Consider the following 16,496-nt stretch of genomic DNA (forward strand, 5'->3'; position numbering starts at 1 on the left):
ATTAGAACAACTAAATGAATTCTCAAAAATAAAAATAGTTATAGCAATCTCTCTCTCTAATTTCAAGACTTACTACACAGCTACAATAGTCAAAAAAGAGACTCTCAAAAAGACAAACATATGGACCAAAGGAACAGAACAGAATCAAGAAACAAATATATAGACATACCCAAGTGATTTTCAACAAAGGTACAAAGACACGAAAAAAAAAAAAGATCATCTTTTCAATAGTCATCTCATAATGAAAAAAGGGGTCAATTTATCAAGAAGATATAAAATGTCATACACTTAATAATAGGGCTTCAAAATAAATGAAGCAAAACAGATAAGACTACAGGGAGAAATAGATAAATGCAAAATTATAATTGAAGATTTTAATACCTCTCTCTTAATAACTAATAGAAGTAGACAGAAAATCAGAAAGGTTTTAGAAAACGAACAAAACTACAAATGACTCAAGCTAACTTAAATTTATAGAACATTCTACCCATTACACACATTCTTTCCACAAGCACAAGGAATGCTTCCCAAGATGGACAATATTCTGACCAATAAATTTTAACAAATTCTATATATATTATATAAACTGAACTTGTAGTTAAATATGCTAAGTCAAATAAATTTATATTAATTAAACTGAATCTGGAGTTAAAGAAAATTCCAAGCCTCAAGGGCTTCAGTGGTGAATTCTACCAAACGCATAATGAAAAAATAATGCCAATTCTACAAAAACTCTTCCAGCAAAGTAAACAGGAAGGTCCCAACTCATTCTGTGAGGCTGGCATTACACTGATTCTAAAACTGTGCAAAGACATTATAAGAATGCTACAGACCAATATCCTTCATGAACATATACACAAAAATTCTAAGCAAAATTTTAAATCAAATCTAAATAATATATAAAGAAAGAAAATATATCATTTCAGATGGCCCTCATCTCAGGAATGTAACATTGGTTCAACTTTTAAAAACTAAGCAACGGAATTCATAATATCAATGAACAATCAGAAAAATGATATGATGATCTCAACACATGCAGAAAACACAATCCAATATCCATCTCCAATAAAGGCTCTTATCAAACTAGGAACAGAAGGAAGCATCTTCAATGTGATAAAAGGGATTTATAAAAATCTTACAGAAACATTACACTTAGCTTAAAGATTAAATATTGTCCCCCTAAATCATGAATAGCATATAGTTGACCACTCTCATCCCATGTATAGATCACAGCAATGGAGGTTCCAGCCAGTGAAATAAGGCAAGAAAAAGAAAAGGCACCAAGATTATAAAGAAAGGAGCAAAGGTATTTCTATATGCAAACAACATAATTATCTATTTGGAAAATCATAAAGAATTTACAGAAATCTATAATTAATGGTTTAGCAAGATTGAAAGGTATAAGATTAATAAACAAAAGCAGTTGTATTTCTATATAAAAGCAACAATCAGAAATCAAAACTATAAAGGATATAATCAAAAAATGTGAAATATTTAAGGAAAAATCTGACAAGCACTGTGAAACCTGTTCACTGAAAATTTTAAAAGACTGCTGAGAGATTTAAAAAGACCTAAACAGGGGTGCCTGGGTGGCTGAGGTGTTAAGCATCTGCCTTTGGTTCAGGTCATGATTCCTTGGATCATTCCTTGGATCATGCCCCACATCAGGCTCCCTGCTCAGCGGGAAGCCTGCTTCTCCCTCTCCCACTCCCCCTGCTTATGTTCCTTCTCTCACTGTGTCTCTCTCTGTCAAATAAATAAATAAAAATATTTTTTTTAAAGATTTTATTTATTTATTTGTCAGAGACAGAGGGAGAGAGAGCGAGCACAGGCAGACAGAGGCAGAGGGAGAAGCAGGCTCCCTGCCGAGCAAGGAGCCTGATGTGGGACTCGATCCCAGGACGCTGGGATCATGACCTGAGCCGAAGGCAGCCGCTTAACCAACTGAGCCACCCAGGCGTCCCAATAAAAATATTTTTTAATAAATAAATAAATAAATAAATAAATAAAAAGACCTAAACAAAAGGAGATATACCAGGTTCAGGAGTCAGAAAACTCAGTGTTAATAAGGCATCAACTGTCCCCCAAATTCATCTACAGCTTCAACACAATCCAAAGTAAAATCCCAGCAGGATTTTTTTGTAGAAATTGGCAAGCTGATTCTGAAAATCATATGGAAATGCAAAGAACCAGAATAACCAAATAGTAGAATAACCAGAATAATTTTAAAAAGAACAAAATTAAAGGACTTACCACTTGCTGACTTGAAGACTTATAAAGCTACAATAATCAAGAGGTTATTGTCTTGATGTACAAATAGACAAAGAAATCAATGGAACAGAGAATTCAGAAATATGCACAAGTACATGAACAACTGAGTTTGGCAAAGATACAAAGTGACTTCTCAGAGAAAGGAGAGTCTTTTTGTTTTATTTTTTTTAAGATTTTATTTATTTATTTTAGAGAGAGAGAGAGTGGGAGATGGGCAGAGGAAGAGGGAGAGAGAGAATCCCAAGCAGACTCCATGCTGAGCAGAAGAGCTCAGTGTGGGGCTCAATCCCAGGACCCTGAGATCAAGACCTCAGCTGAAATCAAGAGTCAGACACTTAACCAACTGAGCCACCACAGGCCCCAAGAATAGTGTTTTTAAAATGGCCCTGAAGACTGAATTTCTACATGCTGAAGAAAAAGAAAAGAACTGAGATCCATAGAGATCCATACCTCTTACATATACAGAAATTAACTCAAAATGAACTATAAACCTACATGTAAAATCTAAAACTATAAAACTTCTAGAAAAAAAAATTAAAGAGAAATTATGACTTAAGCCAAGGTTTCTTAGATCCAAAACCAAAAGTAAATTTCATAAAAGAAAATGATAAACTGAAGTTCATCAAATTTAAAACTTGTGTTCTTTGAAAACACTGTTCAGAGAATGAAAACCCTAGCCTGGGAAAAAGCATTTGCAAAGATGTATCTAAAAAGGAACTAGTATCCAGACATGTAAAGAACCCATAAAAATGAATAACAAGGAAAAAAAAATCTTTTTTCTAATGTGCAGAAGATCATTTTTTTTTAAAGATTTTATTTATTTATTTGACAGACAGAGATCACAAGTAGGCAGAGAGGCAGGCAGAGAAAGGAGGAAGCAGGCTCCATGCTGAGCAGAGAGCCCGATGCGGGGCTCGATCCCAGGACCCTAGGATCACGACCTGAGCCGAAGGCAGAGGAGAGGCTTTAACTCACTGAGCCACCCAGGTGCTCCAAGATCTTTTTTTTTTTTTTAAGATTTTATTTATTTATTTGACAGAGACAAAGCAAGAAAGGGAACACAAGCAGGGGGAATGGGAGAGGGAGAAGTAGGCTTCCTACTGAGCAGGGAGTCCAATGCGGGGCTCCATCCAGGACCCTGGGTTCATAACCTGAGCTGAAGGCAGACAGCGAATGACTGAGCCACCCAGGTGCCCCAGTGTGCAAAAGTTCTCAACAAATACCTCACCAAGAAGATATACAGATGGCAAATAAGCACATGACAAAATGCTCAACATCATCTCATTAGAGAAATGCAAATTAAAACCACAATGAGATACTACTACATACCACATAGAAAAGCTGTAAGCCCCGGGATGGGCTCCATGTTCAGCTGGGGGTCCACTTGTCCCTCTCCCACTGCCCTTCTCCCACACCCACCAGATCCTGCTCTCCCTCTTCCCCTCCCCAGCTCATGCTCGTTCTCTCTCTCTCTCTCAAATAAATAAATAAATAGAATCTTCAAAAATCATGTTACTCCAAGTAACTTACTTTATCAATTTAGGTCTTAGAAATATTCTAATTTTAAATTTCTACTCTGTGATTATGTTTTAATAACATAAAAAGAACCCATGGATATAATTATAGATTATAATCCTATTTTCCCCTTTTTTAAAAAGATTTTATTAATTTATTTATTTGACAGAGAAAGAAAGAGAGGGGGAATACAGCAGGGGCAGAGGGAGAGGGAGAAGCATGTTTCCCACTGAGCAGGGAGCCGGATGTGAGGCTCGATCCCAAGACCCTGGGATCATGACCTGAGCCAAAGGCAGATGCTTACCAACCTAGCCACCCAGGTGCCCCTATAATCCTAGTTTAAAATAAAGAAGACTGGGGCACCTGGATGGCTCAGTGGTTAAGCAACAGGCTCTTCACTGCAGCTCACGTCAAGATCTCAGTATGATGAGATCAAGCCCCAAGATGGGCTCCTTGCTGGGCGTAGAGCCCACTTATGATTCTCTCTTTCGGGTTGGCTGGGTGGCTCAGTGGATTAAGCATCTGCCTTCTGCTCAAGTCATGATCCCAGGGTCCCTGATCAGCAGGGAGTCTGCTTCTGCTTCTCCCTTTGCCCCTCCCTACCCACTCCAACACTGGCTAGCTCCTGCTCTCTATCAAATAAATAAAACCTTCAAAAAAAAAAAAATAGATTCTATCACCCCCTCTTTCTCTGGCCCTCCAACACACTCTTTCTCTCCTGCTAAAAAAATTAATCAATTAAAATAAAGTAAATAAGACTGTTACAGAAGGGGGTGGGGAGAGGATGGGTTAGATGGGTGATGGGATGAGTACCCAGGTATTATATGGAAGTGTTAAATCACTGTATTATACACCTGAAATTAATATTGCACTGTACGTTAATGAACTAGAATTTAAATAAAAACTTTTAAAAATTTATGGGTAAAAACATTAAAATTTTAAATTAAAAAATACAGACTAGAGGTCAGGGAGCATTCAGTGCAACTTTATAGTTACTGACAGTTTTCCTAGTCTTAATAGAAAGGATTGAAATGTGTGATTTTAACAAGAAGCTAAGGAAACATATTTACATATTTAACCCTGCCCCTTTCTGTGTATAATAGCAATGAATTTCCTCATTATTATATCCCCATTTTCGAGCTGTCAGAAGAAATAGAATACTTCCATTATAAATGTGAGAATTTCGGTATCCACATTTGACTAATCTAAAAGGTTAAAAAAAATCTATATACACATTAAACATATAATAAGATGTAAAGATTATTTTAGAAAAATATTCAATAAAAATTTTAATAAATTTACATTTAGAAATTACTCACAATATGAGATATTTTCCAATCTCGGATCATTAATGTAGTTTATTTTGCTTACAAACTAGAAGTCATAGTTTCCTATGTCACATTAGCAAGAAAATGTCCAAGTCTGAACACAAAATATAAATTTATATAAATATAAATCTCAATTACTCTACAGAAATAATTCTAAAGAACTAGTTTCTAAAAGAGAATGTCATTCATTTAAATAAAGTTTGTAGTAAAATGTTTTCTAGTCTAATGTTATACTACCCTAATTCAAGTAAATAGAATCCAAGTTAGCATATATTATATCCTTAATTCTTATATTTCATATTGGCACTGTCCTTTCTGATTCTCAGTCCCAAACCCTTCAGCCTAGTTTTAGCCAAAGATAAGTATTCATTTTTACCTATGTGAGAAATGGCTTATAATTCTGAGTGTTTTGTTCTTTAAATAGAAACTGAAGATGGAAATCAATGCTAAGAAAACTAAAGTACCACTTTTGATACCATATTTGCTTCTGCATTCCCCCACCCACCCACCATCAATCTTCCATTCTAAAGAACCATTTGAAGGATTCTCTTATTCCCTAGTGAAATCCCCACTGGTAGGAAAAAAACTAAGTTACCATGGAACCAGCCAATTAATTTTGACACCTGCTTACCAAGATTGATCATTTTTTATATCTGTTTGCTAGGTTACTACACTTCAGCTTAGTAAAAGATTTTCAAGATAGTTAATGAAGTGAGAATTTCCAGTTAGTCTTTCCCACTATGTTATTCCTTCAACTGCTGAATAAAAGCCACCATCCTCAAATAAACCTTTTTTAGCTTAGCATATACTTTACCATGAAGAATTCTTTTCTTCTAAATTGATTCTTCCCTTTAACATTAAATACCGCATTTTACCCCTAAGAGTATACATAAAACACGGAATAGTACCAGTTATATTTACTATAATTAATAGCCTGTATTCCACAGAGAAGTGAAAAGGTACTTACCAATAGAGTACAATGAATCATAGGAAATAAGTTTCCAAGGAAATGATTTATATTCAATGATTAACTCAGGGTTAACTGTTATTTAACTATATTTAAGAAGCTATTTCTATTTTACTCAGTAATGTGTAAAGTTTATGAACAGCATCTTATGTTATTAAGATAGTTTAACTTGATCTGTAATCTTTCCTACTAACTGAGACAGTATCTGCTAGTGAGGCTGCGGGGTGCTGATCTAGCTAGCTGATTAACAAGTTCTACTACCATAAAATGTAGAAAGGAGCTTCTCAAAATCATAGCAATCTCTGTCCTCTTTAGATAAATAGACCAAATACACCCACAAAAAGGACAAAATCCCCAAATCACATATACAATGGGTTATCTTCCTACTTACAGAAAGACATAAAAAATTGATGCAGCTTTATTCATTGTTGGCTGCCAGTTTATATGTTCAAAATTCTTGCTTGATAAAAAGGCTGGCTGTAAATGTCATAGCCAAAGTTTCAAAACACTTAAGTAAAAAAGGCTACCAACAAGCACAATTCAGTAAGATATCTTTCCTTATCTTGAAACACTTTTAAAACTTTTAATTAGCACCTCTTTCAAATTAAAAAAAAGTATCAAAAAACTACAGTATTATACTAATCTATTAGGAAGCGAGAAAACATTTCAGTCTACTGAAACAAATGAATTTCATGAAGCTTCATTTTAAGATTTCACTTCCAGAAACCGCTGTAAATTAATTTAAATAGTAGGATCTACCTAAAATTTAAAAGTGCCCTTTTAAAAAATACAGTTTCACAAGTTTTAAGGGGCATGGTTTAAATTAGCAATAGTTAAAATAAATAAATAAATAAATGGAAAATATGCTGTATTTAAAACTCCCAGGACATTTTCCTATAATTCATTAATAACGTGAACCATACTTCCTACCTTTGCCTTAGAGCCCAAGACACTTCACTTAGATTTTGCTATCATCCTGACAATAAATATCCGGAATCTACATAGTGTAATTTCAGAGCCGCAAAACAGCCAGCCAATTTCACAGTAACTATCTAGAAGTCTAAGAAATTGACTCAGTGACTGCTATCTGCAAATTGTCAGATGGCTACCTCAACTATCTGACTTGCTGCTCCCCCCAATTCACCCATTTCTTCTCACATCAGGCAGGAATGCCAATAGGGGGAGGGTACCTTTGCTGTTGTAAAGCAAACTCCTTACGGCCTCGAGCTTCAGCTCACAGTGAAATAAACAGTTCGAAAAACCCACTACTTCCCTGCATTAAAAAAGCCCACATAGTTCATCATTTTATGTTACCCAAAGTCACTCTTGTATTCCCGATCAAAACTGCCGTAGCAAATTCGACACAGTATATTGGCTAAAAGTAAACATTCTGGAGTTAGGCTAGTTGACTTGGAATAACTCTGCCCTTAGCACTGTGTAATCTTGGGCAAATGACTTAAATTCACTGCCTCGAGTTCTCTCTGTAAATCCAGCATAATCATCCTAGGAACTCACAGAGCTGTGAGGGACAAATGAGATAATCCACGTCAGGCGCTTAACAGTGTTTGGCACAGAGTAAGTCCATCATAAACTCTTAGGATCACAATTATCATACTAAATAAACTAAAATGTTCGCAGTGGTTACCTCTAGAGAGGAGTAGGATGGGAGTAGAGGGAGGTACTGGTAGCCCGTAACTTTAACCTTTACACTTCTGCATTGTTTGAATGTTTCTCAATGTTCAAGTATTTCATGAGTTACTTGCATGATTTTTGATTAAAAAACAGTGACCTAAGAAAAATGGTGTTTGGCACCGTAACTGAGTATGGAAATAAATGCTCAAGAGCGAGGGACCAGAAGCCGCTGCGGACACCTGGACCATCGCGAGGGCTTTGAGTGCCCGGCGGGCAGGGCTCCCCGCGGCCGAGTGCCCCGGGCGCCTGGGTTGCAGGGGGGGCGGCGAGCTGCGGGCCGTACCCAGCCCCGGGACCCGAGGCCGCGTTGAGGGCGGGGGCGCAGAGGATGGGAGGGGGCACGACCGGTGCGGGGCAGGGTTGAGGTGCGGGGTCGCGAAGACACTTACTTGAACCTGCCCTGGCAGTGCTGGCACTGGTCCCCCACCCAGCCCGGGTCGCAGAGGCAGGTGGAGTTGACACAGCGGCCCGAGAAGCAGGAGCCGGTCCTCTCGCACGGCTTGGACTGGGACACCTGCGCGTAGAGGGCCAGGTAGAGGAAGCCATAGCACAGCAGCCAGCTGTTCCCGTCCAGCAGCCAGGAGGAGGCGCCACCGCCGCCGCCGCCGCCCGCCGGCCGAGCCCTCCACAGCCCCGGGGCCGCCGGCTGCCGGGGGCCAATGCGGGCCCGGCCCCCCGGCTCCATCTTCTCGGGCGCCCCTGCCCGGCCCGGCTCCGCTCGCGGGCGCCGACAGCGATGCTCCAGTGTGGGGGGAGGGGGGGGCGGAAATTCGGCCGGAGAAAACCTCGCCGCCGCCGCCGCTGCTTCTCCTCCTCCTCACCGGCGCCTGCCCCAGTCCAGCTCCCCGGTCTGGAGGGACAGATCCCAGTCGCCGTCGCCTCGGTTCGGCCCCCTGCAGTCGCACTCGGGCATCGCCTCTCGGTCTCTTGACCTTGTCCTCAGCGAATGGAGCCCACCGCCGCGGCGACCCGGGCCGGGCCGGAGGCGGAGAGCGGGCGTCGCGGGCGGCGCGGAGCGCTCCAGAGGGGACCTGCGGGAGGGGGAGGGGACCCCGCGCAGGGCCCCGCCTCGCCCGCGGCTCGCGCCAACTGCCTCAGCTTCGGCCCAGCGCGCCAGGGAGGGCGGGGGCCCGCGGGAGCCCCGAGGTGGGCGCGCCCAACCCAGGAGGGGAATTCGGGAAGCGGGGCTCAGTTCCGCACCGCCCGGCCGGCGGCCAGCAGCCCCCCAGCAGCCATCTTCTCTCTTGTGCCGTCAGCCGGGCACCAGGGCTGCGGCTGGAGCCCGCGGTGCGTTGGGCCGCCTGCCCCCACTCGCGCGTGCCCACGCTCCCCCCCCCACAGACCCAGCGCTGTGGTCTCGCCCCGCCCTGACAGGGACCGGGGACTCCCCCGCGCGCGCCCACCCGGCCCGGCCCGAGAGCTGAAGCGAGACTGGCCCCCCAGGTGTGGCCCGCGCGCCCGCGGTGCCCTTCCCCTCGGCGCGCGGGGGGGACCCGGCCCCACTCGCGCCACGCGCCCCCTGATCCCCACCAGCGAAAGAGCAGACCCGGCCGGCTTCGCAGCTTCAGCAAAAAAGAAGCCCTTCCCATCGGCCGTCTACAGCTGCAAAAGTGCAGCGCTTTTCCCCCCGCGTCTCCCCTTCCTCCGCCCCATCCTCCTGCCTATTTCTAATTTTTTTCTTAGAAAAACTCCAACAACACACAAAGAGCTGAGCTTGTGCAGCAGGCAAAAGTCTTAAAGGCACCGCAGTCCGACACGCTGTGGGGTCCGCAAGAACTGGGAGGGGCGGGGTTTTAGGGGCCGCGAGGGTCGGGGAGCGGTGGCCGCGTGGGGACTTCTCCAAGGGGGAGCCATTTCTTCCGCCGAAATGATGCCTCCACCGCCCCCAACAAAGAGCTACGAGATTCTGAGCCCGCGGCGCACCACCCCTTCCCCGTGCTGCCTCGGAACCCCAGGTATCTCCCTTTTCTGCTTGTCAGTGTTTCCTCCTCCATCTGGGACAATATTCTGCCTTGAAAAATATTGCAACATCTGGGCTTTTTTTCAGAAGAACAGAAACGATGCCCAGAAAAGAGCCGTTTTCCTTTCTCAGCGGCAATCTTTCCTCCTTTAGATGACTTTCCAAGATTTGATGGCATGTGCTGAAATTTTTGCTTTGTACTTTCGTGCCTTCTCTAGAAAGCCTATTTCAACCCTTGAGAAAGGAAGCCGAACACAAATTGCAGCCATGTATACTCGAGTTACAAGCAATGTAATGGGATCCCCACCAAAGAAGAGCAGACAGTATGAAAAAGAATTTGAAATCTACCGAAGACCTTTCTGACAGCAAAAGGAGAAAAAGTTTTAGTTGTAACCATACAGTCATTATTGTTAAGATTCAACTCATGTTTATTTCGGGCATAATGTACCCACGTCATCTCTTTTAATCTCTTTTATCCCCACTTTGCAGATGAAATCCTCCATTAACCCCATTTTGCAGATGAGGATATAGAGACTGGGAAATGTTGAAAGATTTGTCAAAGGCAGGTTGGGGGTAAGTAATGAATCGAGCTTTAAATACAAGTCCTGTGACTTACGTCAGTCCCGTGTCTTTTTCCATTAGTTACCAAGCTATTTCTATTAGCAGTTGCTTTGTTCTACTTTGGTGAATAAAATGTGTTGGCTTGGTTTGCAAATACCTCAGCAGTGACTTAAGGAGGGAAAACAAAGGTCCAGAAAGAGGTGGCTCCTTTGAAAGGAAAAGGGAGAAAAAAGGAAACCATGATTTTCATTAATATAACAAAGAAATCACAATTCCCCCATAATATCAGTACTAGAAATGTCATCCTCAAACCTGAAAATGAGGACAGCCCCTTCTTCCTTCACATCTTTTCTACATCAGGATGCTCCTTAGAGACTACCTGGGATGAAGGAAGAAAAAGAGGAGAACATTCTAGGGGGGTGGAAAAAAAACAAAAGGAGGATATTGTTCTGGATTACACTGTTTAATTTCCATGACTATAAAATCCAGAACTCTTCCTAGTAGTAGCCATACATGAACAATCTCTCCTGCCTTCTCCATTCTTCTCTCATGCCAGCCAAAGTTTAAAGTGAACCACATCCTTCTCACATCCATGTAGAGTTGCTTTCAGAAATGTGGAAGGTAGCCAAGCTCTTAAAACAGTTCGTGAGTGTGAAGGTAACTCAAAGGGTACACGGGAGCCCGTTTAACAAGAGAGATCACTGCTCAGCTACATGCTCACTGTAGCCTATATTCAAGCAAAGGATTTGCCCATTAAAAATATATATCTTTTAATTTTGTAACCACTATAATCAGCTCAGTACTTCACGTTACTGAAGAACATGCAGCCCCACAGTCTTCCTCTCAACTTTGCCTTTAGAATCAAGCTGAATATACTAAATCTATATAAAATTACTCTCACTAGGATCTCATAGGATTACCGCTTGCTCTATATCCGATTTTTTTTTCTTTCATACTCTTCTAAAAGTCAACATTTACTGAGTAAACTATTACAAATTTAAGGAAGAGGAAAGAAAGATAAATAAACATGAGGTTCACCCCTGGATAAGTTTATCTATTATCTATTAGGTTCAGTAAATTGGGAATTCCTTATACAGTTAAGGGTCACATAGTTTACAGATGTAGACACAGAAACTTAAACGATTTACAACAGTCACACAAAAAGTCAGTGATAAAACTTGCCTAGAATCTGGACTAATGTTTCAGTGTCTTCTATGATCAAGAAATTTTAAAGCTCCAACATGGTTATCTCTTTTTTCTACAAAAAAGTAGAGTCAGCATTCTAGTAGTGCTATCCGACACTATCATAACTCACAGTATTGGTAATAGCAGTCATAAATCCAGCAGAAAGGTGAAAATCTACTCCAAAGAGGTAGTAGAGGGAAAATCAGTTTTACTGAAGTAGGATGAAACTATTATGATTGGAATTATCTATTACAATTTCTCGAAGGGGAAGAGATAAGAAAAATATATTTGTTTTTTCCACAATTAGCCGTATATCAGGACCTTCAGATATTTGGGGAATGTGTTTCATTTCCATTCATACCACTTAAGAGTGGTACTATAAAATGATGGGCAAGAAGCTAAGACTTCACATTGCCAAATTTAAGGAAATCCACATGATTTTTTTAAGAAGAGCAAGAGAAATGACAGTTCCATTGATCTTTTGACAGCAACTCAAAAAGTAAAAGATCCTATTTGGGCTAATGAGCCAAAGCAGCCCCTTCTCAGTTGCTTGACTGAAGAATGATCTCTATTGTTCACCGTTTGGCTCATAAGAGGCTTCTGAAAGCAGCTAAGATAATGAGAGTTGCAGATAGCCTGGCCACAAGAGCCACAAGTTTGTTCATTCAAATGTCTCCTTAGTGTAATTGGGACCGTATTTTTAAGACACTGATAGAGCATGAATGGTCTGTGATATTAGATAGTAAAGAAAAAATCAACTTTAGGTACTCATGAAAAATTATTGATGGTATTAAAAATATTCATGTGGCTATGTGCTAAAATACCAACCTTCTCCCCACCAAAATCTAACACTCTGCTTTTCTCTTGGATTCCATCAGTTTCTCTTGCCGTCACACTTGCAAACACACACATACACTCTGATCCTGCCAATTTTTCTACTTAACACATTTCAAACATATTGTTATAAGTAAATTCAAGGAAATAACTCCAAAGATTCTAAATTCTCAATGCAGGGCTATTACATTTCTTTTAACTGGGAAATAAAATGAACATAATTCAACTTTCATCCTAAATATTCAGACTTATTACCCCCAAAGACATTTATTGCTAGTAGTCAGTAGTCCGTTGCAGAAATTTGTCTTTCATGAAATTTAATTCAATAAAAATATGGGTTAGGACTTCTTGTTAAACATAGTAGATTAAGGATGAGCATTTACTGCTACTCCAAACTCTACCAACTTGACAGGAAGGTTTTTTTTTTGGTTTTTTTTGGTTTTTTTTTTTTTAATTTTAAAGGTACAAACTCACAATAACAAAGAAAGAAAAGAGCCAATTAGTTGATAAGAGGTGCCAATGCATTTGAAAGTGTCAGAGCTTTGGAAGGAGGAAAGGGAATGGAGAAGCAATAACTAATCATTTATGCCTACAGAGATGAATAACACTAAGAAACAAGCCTGAAGAGTCCAAGACTCAGAGCTAAGAGGTACAATGAGAAGCAGAGGTGGGGCTCAAGGATGAAAACAAGGAGAATAGCTGAGGGAAATATAAAGGCCCATGATCCCCTTCCTCACCCCAAGTAGCCAAAGATGACCCCAGACCCAACCCTGACAGGAGGTTAAATCTCTTAAGAAATTGAATGCTAGAGGCTCCAGACTTAGAGCATCAGTCATAATGGAAGGAGGGAGAGATGGACACAGTTGAAAATGGGGAAATTAGGTAAAAATCTATATATTGAATGGTGGATTTCCCAACCACTTTTTCCTACATCTTCCCTGAATGCCTACAGTCAACTGAACCACCTCCAGGCAGAAAATTGAATAATATTTATCTGCAGGAACTGAATAGTCCAAGAGAAAATATATTGTCAGTTGGGGGTCTCCAAACCAAATGGCAAACCAACCTACAGCTCACCCTATAGTGAAGGCTGCTGAGTCAGTAAATCTCACCCAATCTTTTTTTTTCATGACTGTCTTTATAAATACAAGCAGTAGGGATTCATTAGACATAAAAGAAACCAAAACAAACAGAAAAGGAAAACAGAGGAAACACAGTCAAGTGACAAGGGAATATTTATGCAGTCCTAGAACAAGAACTGGAAGGATGCCTGGGCGGCTCAATCGGTTAGGCGTCTGCCTTCAGTTCAGGTCACAATCCTAGGGTCCTGGGGTCCAGCCCTGCGTTGGGTTCCCTGATCAGTGGGGAGTCTGCTTCTCCCTTTCCCTCTGTCCTTGCCCCAACTCATGCTCTCTCTCTCTCCTTTTATCTCAGAAAAATAATTAAAATCTTAATTATTCTCTTTAATAAACAAAAGGATACTTGGAGAACAAAAAATGAAAACAGGGTAGCCAAAATTAAAATACAATAAAAGAAAGTTTATAAAATAGAGTCTAGGAAATCTCCTAGAAATTAAAATAAAAAAGTTTCTCCTCTTATCAAGGAGGGAAAAACTGGGGTGGGGGGGAAGATTCACTAATGATTATGCATAACAGACTCTTATCTTAAATTAAGAATTTACAATATTGTATATTTATTAATGTGACAATGCAAAACTCCTATGTAGGAGAAGACAAAATTTGTTGTATCAACTTCAACATAAGATTTCCCAAAACTGAACTGAGCCTGCTTACCCACTATAGCCTAAAACATTGAATTAAAAGACTCACAAATGGAAAAAAGGGGGAAAAGGCAAACGGAATGGATTGGAAGTAAGAATAGCATTGAAATTCTCAACAGCAAAATTAGATGCTAAAAGTAGAGGTAGAAGGGAAATTACCATCAACCTAGAATTCTATACCCAGCCAATCTATCAATCAAGTATGAGGATAAAGATATTTTCAGACACACAAACATTTGTAAAATTTTTCTTGTAGGGTACCCTTCTTTAGAAAATTCATGGTAAGTGGTGAAGGGAGAAGAGACTGAACATTAAAGAATTATAAAGACATATCCTAGAATGACAGGCAGCTGTGTCTCAAGCCAACAGAGCAACCAATCCAACCTGAAACAGAGCTGAGGAGGGAGGTATAACTAGAAAAATAATAGATACAAGTGTTTGGAACTGTTTGAGCTTTGGGGGGGAAAATACTAATAATACGTAACAGATCTTGGGGTATTTGGAAGGAAAATGGAATGAGCACACAGAAAAACAAGTAAATGAACAAAATGAAGCAATCATTGACTAAAGGAAAAAAGGAAACTTGTACAAGATGGTTTATCAGTAAACAATACTCACTATATAAACACTATTGATTTACCAAAAATTTATAATATGTCTAAATTTTAAAAATGGGAGAAGGATGAAGATGGGTGGGTCTAAATCCTTAAATACTTAATAAGAAGTAATTGCATGTCCAAAACTGACATATCTAGAACTAGCAGTATAATCATACTACACTGAAGAGTTGAAAGCTGCCTTGTCTTAGGAAATAGCGAATGGGCAGGAGATGCAGCATTTTATTATAAGGCTTTTGGTACTCTTTGATTGAAAATTAAAATTTATTTCTAAAAAATAAAAATTTAAAATATTGGCTCATAACAAATGTTAAAGGTAGCATATGGCCTAAGAAAAAAACTTGGGTTTGATTTCTAATTCTGCCCCCTATAAACAGAGTACTCTTGCATGACCCATTAACCTCTATGCCTCAGTTTTTCCCAGTTTTAAGATGGGAAAATCAAATTATGCATCAGTGTCCATTTCCAAGCTCACATGAGAATCTAAACAGAAAATATGAAAGCACACAGTAAATGGTAAAGCATTATACAAACTTTAATATTTAATGTTTATTAAAAACTACTCTCAGGAACAGAATTCATTCTAATTCCCTGAATTGAATTCATGGAATTGAAAGAGATTTAGGTTTGACACAACACACAAATACAAAATACAAAAACATAAAGAAGCAGTCAAAGCGATAAACCCTCATTATTTTGAAGATGGATCTAATCCGTTTTACAAATGAGATGCTGGGACCAGGAAAATTGAAATACCTTATCCAAACTCACACAGTGGTAGAGCTAAGTCTAAAACCCTAGTTTTTCTGAAATACAATGCAGTTTTCTTTGTCCTATACCTCATAGTTCAGGCTAATGGGAGACAAGTTCAGGTTTATCTATCATTGGTGCTGAGTTCCAGAAAGGCCTTCCATAGCTCTGCAAAGTGACTTGCCCAACGTCACACAAGTTAGTGAGAGCAGAGCCAAAACTAAACCGAACAAACGACAGACAGCCAAAGAATGAACCTTGAACCTGAAACTTGGAACCAAGTGCAAATTTATTGGCAGAGGTAAAGGCATATATTGAAAGCTCAGCTCAAAGTCTGCAACATAAAAATTATCAATTAATACCCGTTAATTTGTTGACTAAAGTTCCTGCCTGAGTACAGAGAGAAAAACCAAAAAGGAAATAGGAATACTTTTTTTTTTTTTTTAATGCAAGTAGATAAGCCAAACCAGCAGCAAAATTCCTCTTGAAAGTGGATATGTAAGAAGAAAAGGCATGGCCCAATGTCTGACAAAATGTGTCAAGAAGGGATGCCTAAATTTGGAACTTTCCAACCTATTGCAAGACACCTAAGAGGTTTCTCTATCCTCTCCTCACTGGGATAATGCTGAAAGGAATGAGGGCACCTTAAAGATAAAAAGGTGAGAGACCTTTTCTCTCTTTCACAGCCAGGTAATCGTTTGCTGTCACTTTCCTTCCTGAGAAGGTAGAAAAAACTCTTTTTATAAAAATACAATTCTGTCAATAAAAATGAACAAAAGTCCAATTTGAATCAGGTAACAAAAAAGAAAATACCACACTCTTCTTTTCGAAAGTCATAATTTTTTCCCCAATTGGTAATTCTAATTTCTCAGGATGACTCTAAGATTAGTCATCACTGCACTAAGCTGCATCAGGCATCTTACAATTCCAAACAAACCAACTTAAAATGGGGTCATGCCCTGGAAAGTAGTGTCATGGAACCCAGGGACGTACTTGTGATTTTGAGTAACAGAAAGGATTCTTTTAGTTGTGAAAA

General features: G+C 40.0%; 1 protein-coding gene across 1 annotated transcript in view; it reads right to left on the reverse strand.

Annotated features, from left to right (window-relative positions):
• The window catches only part of ATRNL1 (attractin like 1), a 794,045-nt gene extending 785,536 nt beyond the window's left edge, over positions 1 to 8,509 (reverse strand). The window contains exon 1 of the mRNA XM_032878996.1: positions 8,163 to 8,509. Coding sequence (XP_032734887.1) covers positions 8,163 to 8,458 — 296 coding nt within the window. The 5' untranslated portion in view covers positions 8,459 to 8,509. The remainder of the gene's footprint in view (positions 1 to 8,162) is intronic.
• Between the last annotated feature and the right edge of the window lie 7,987 nt (positions 8,510 to 16,496).

The sequence above is a fragment of the Lontra canadensis genome, unplaced genomic scaffold, assembly GCF_010015895.1.
Source record: "Lontra canadensis isolate GAN:19392208 unplaced genomic scaffold, GSC_riverotter_1.0 scaffold3, whole genome shotgun sequence".
NCBI lineage: Eukaryota > Metazoa > Chordata > Mammalia > Carnivora > Mustelidae > Lontra > Lontra canadensis.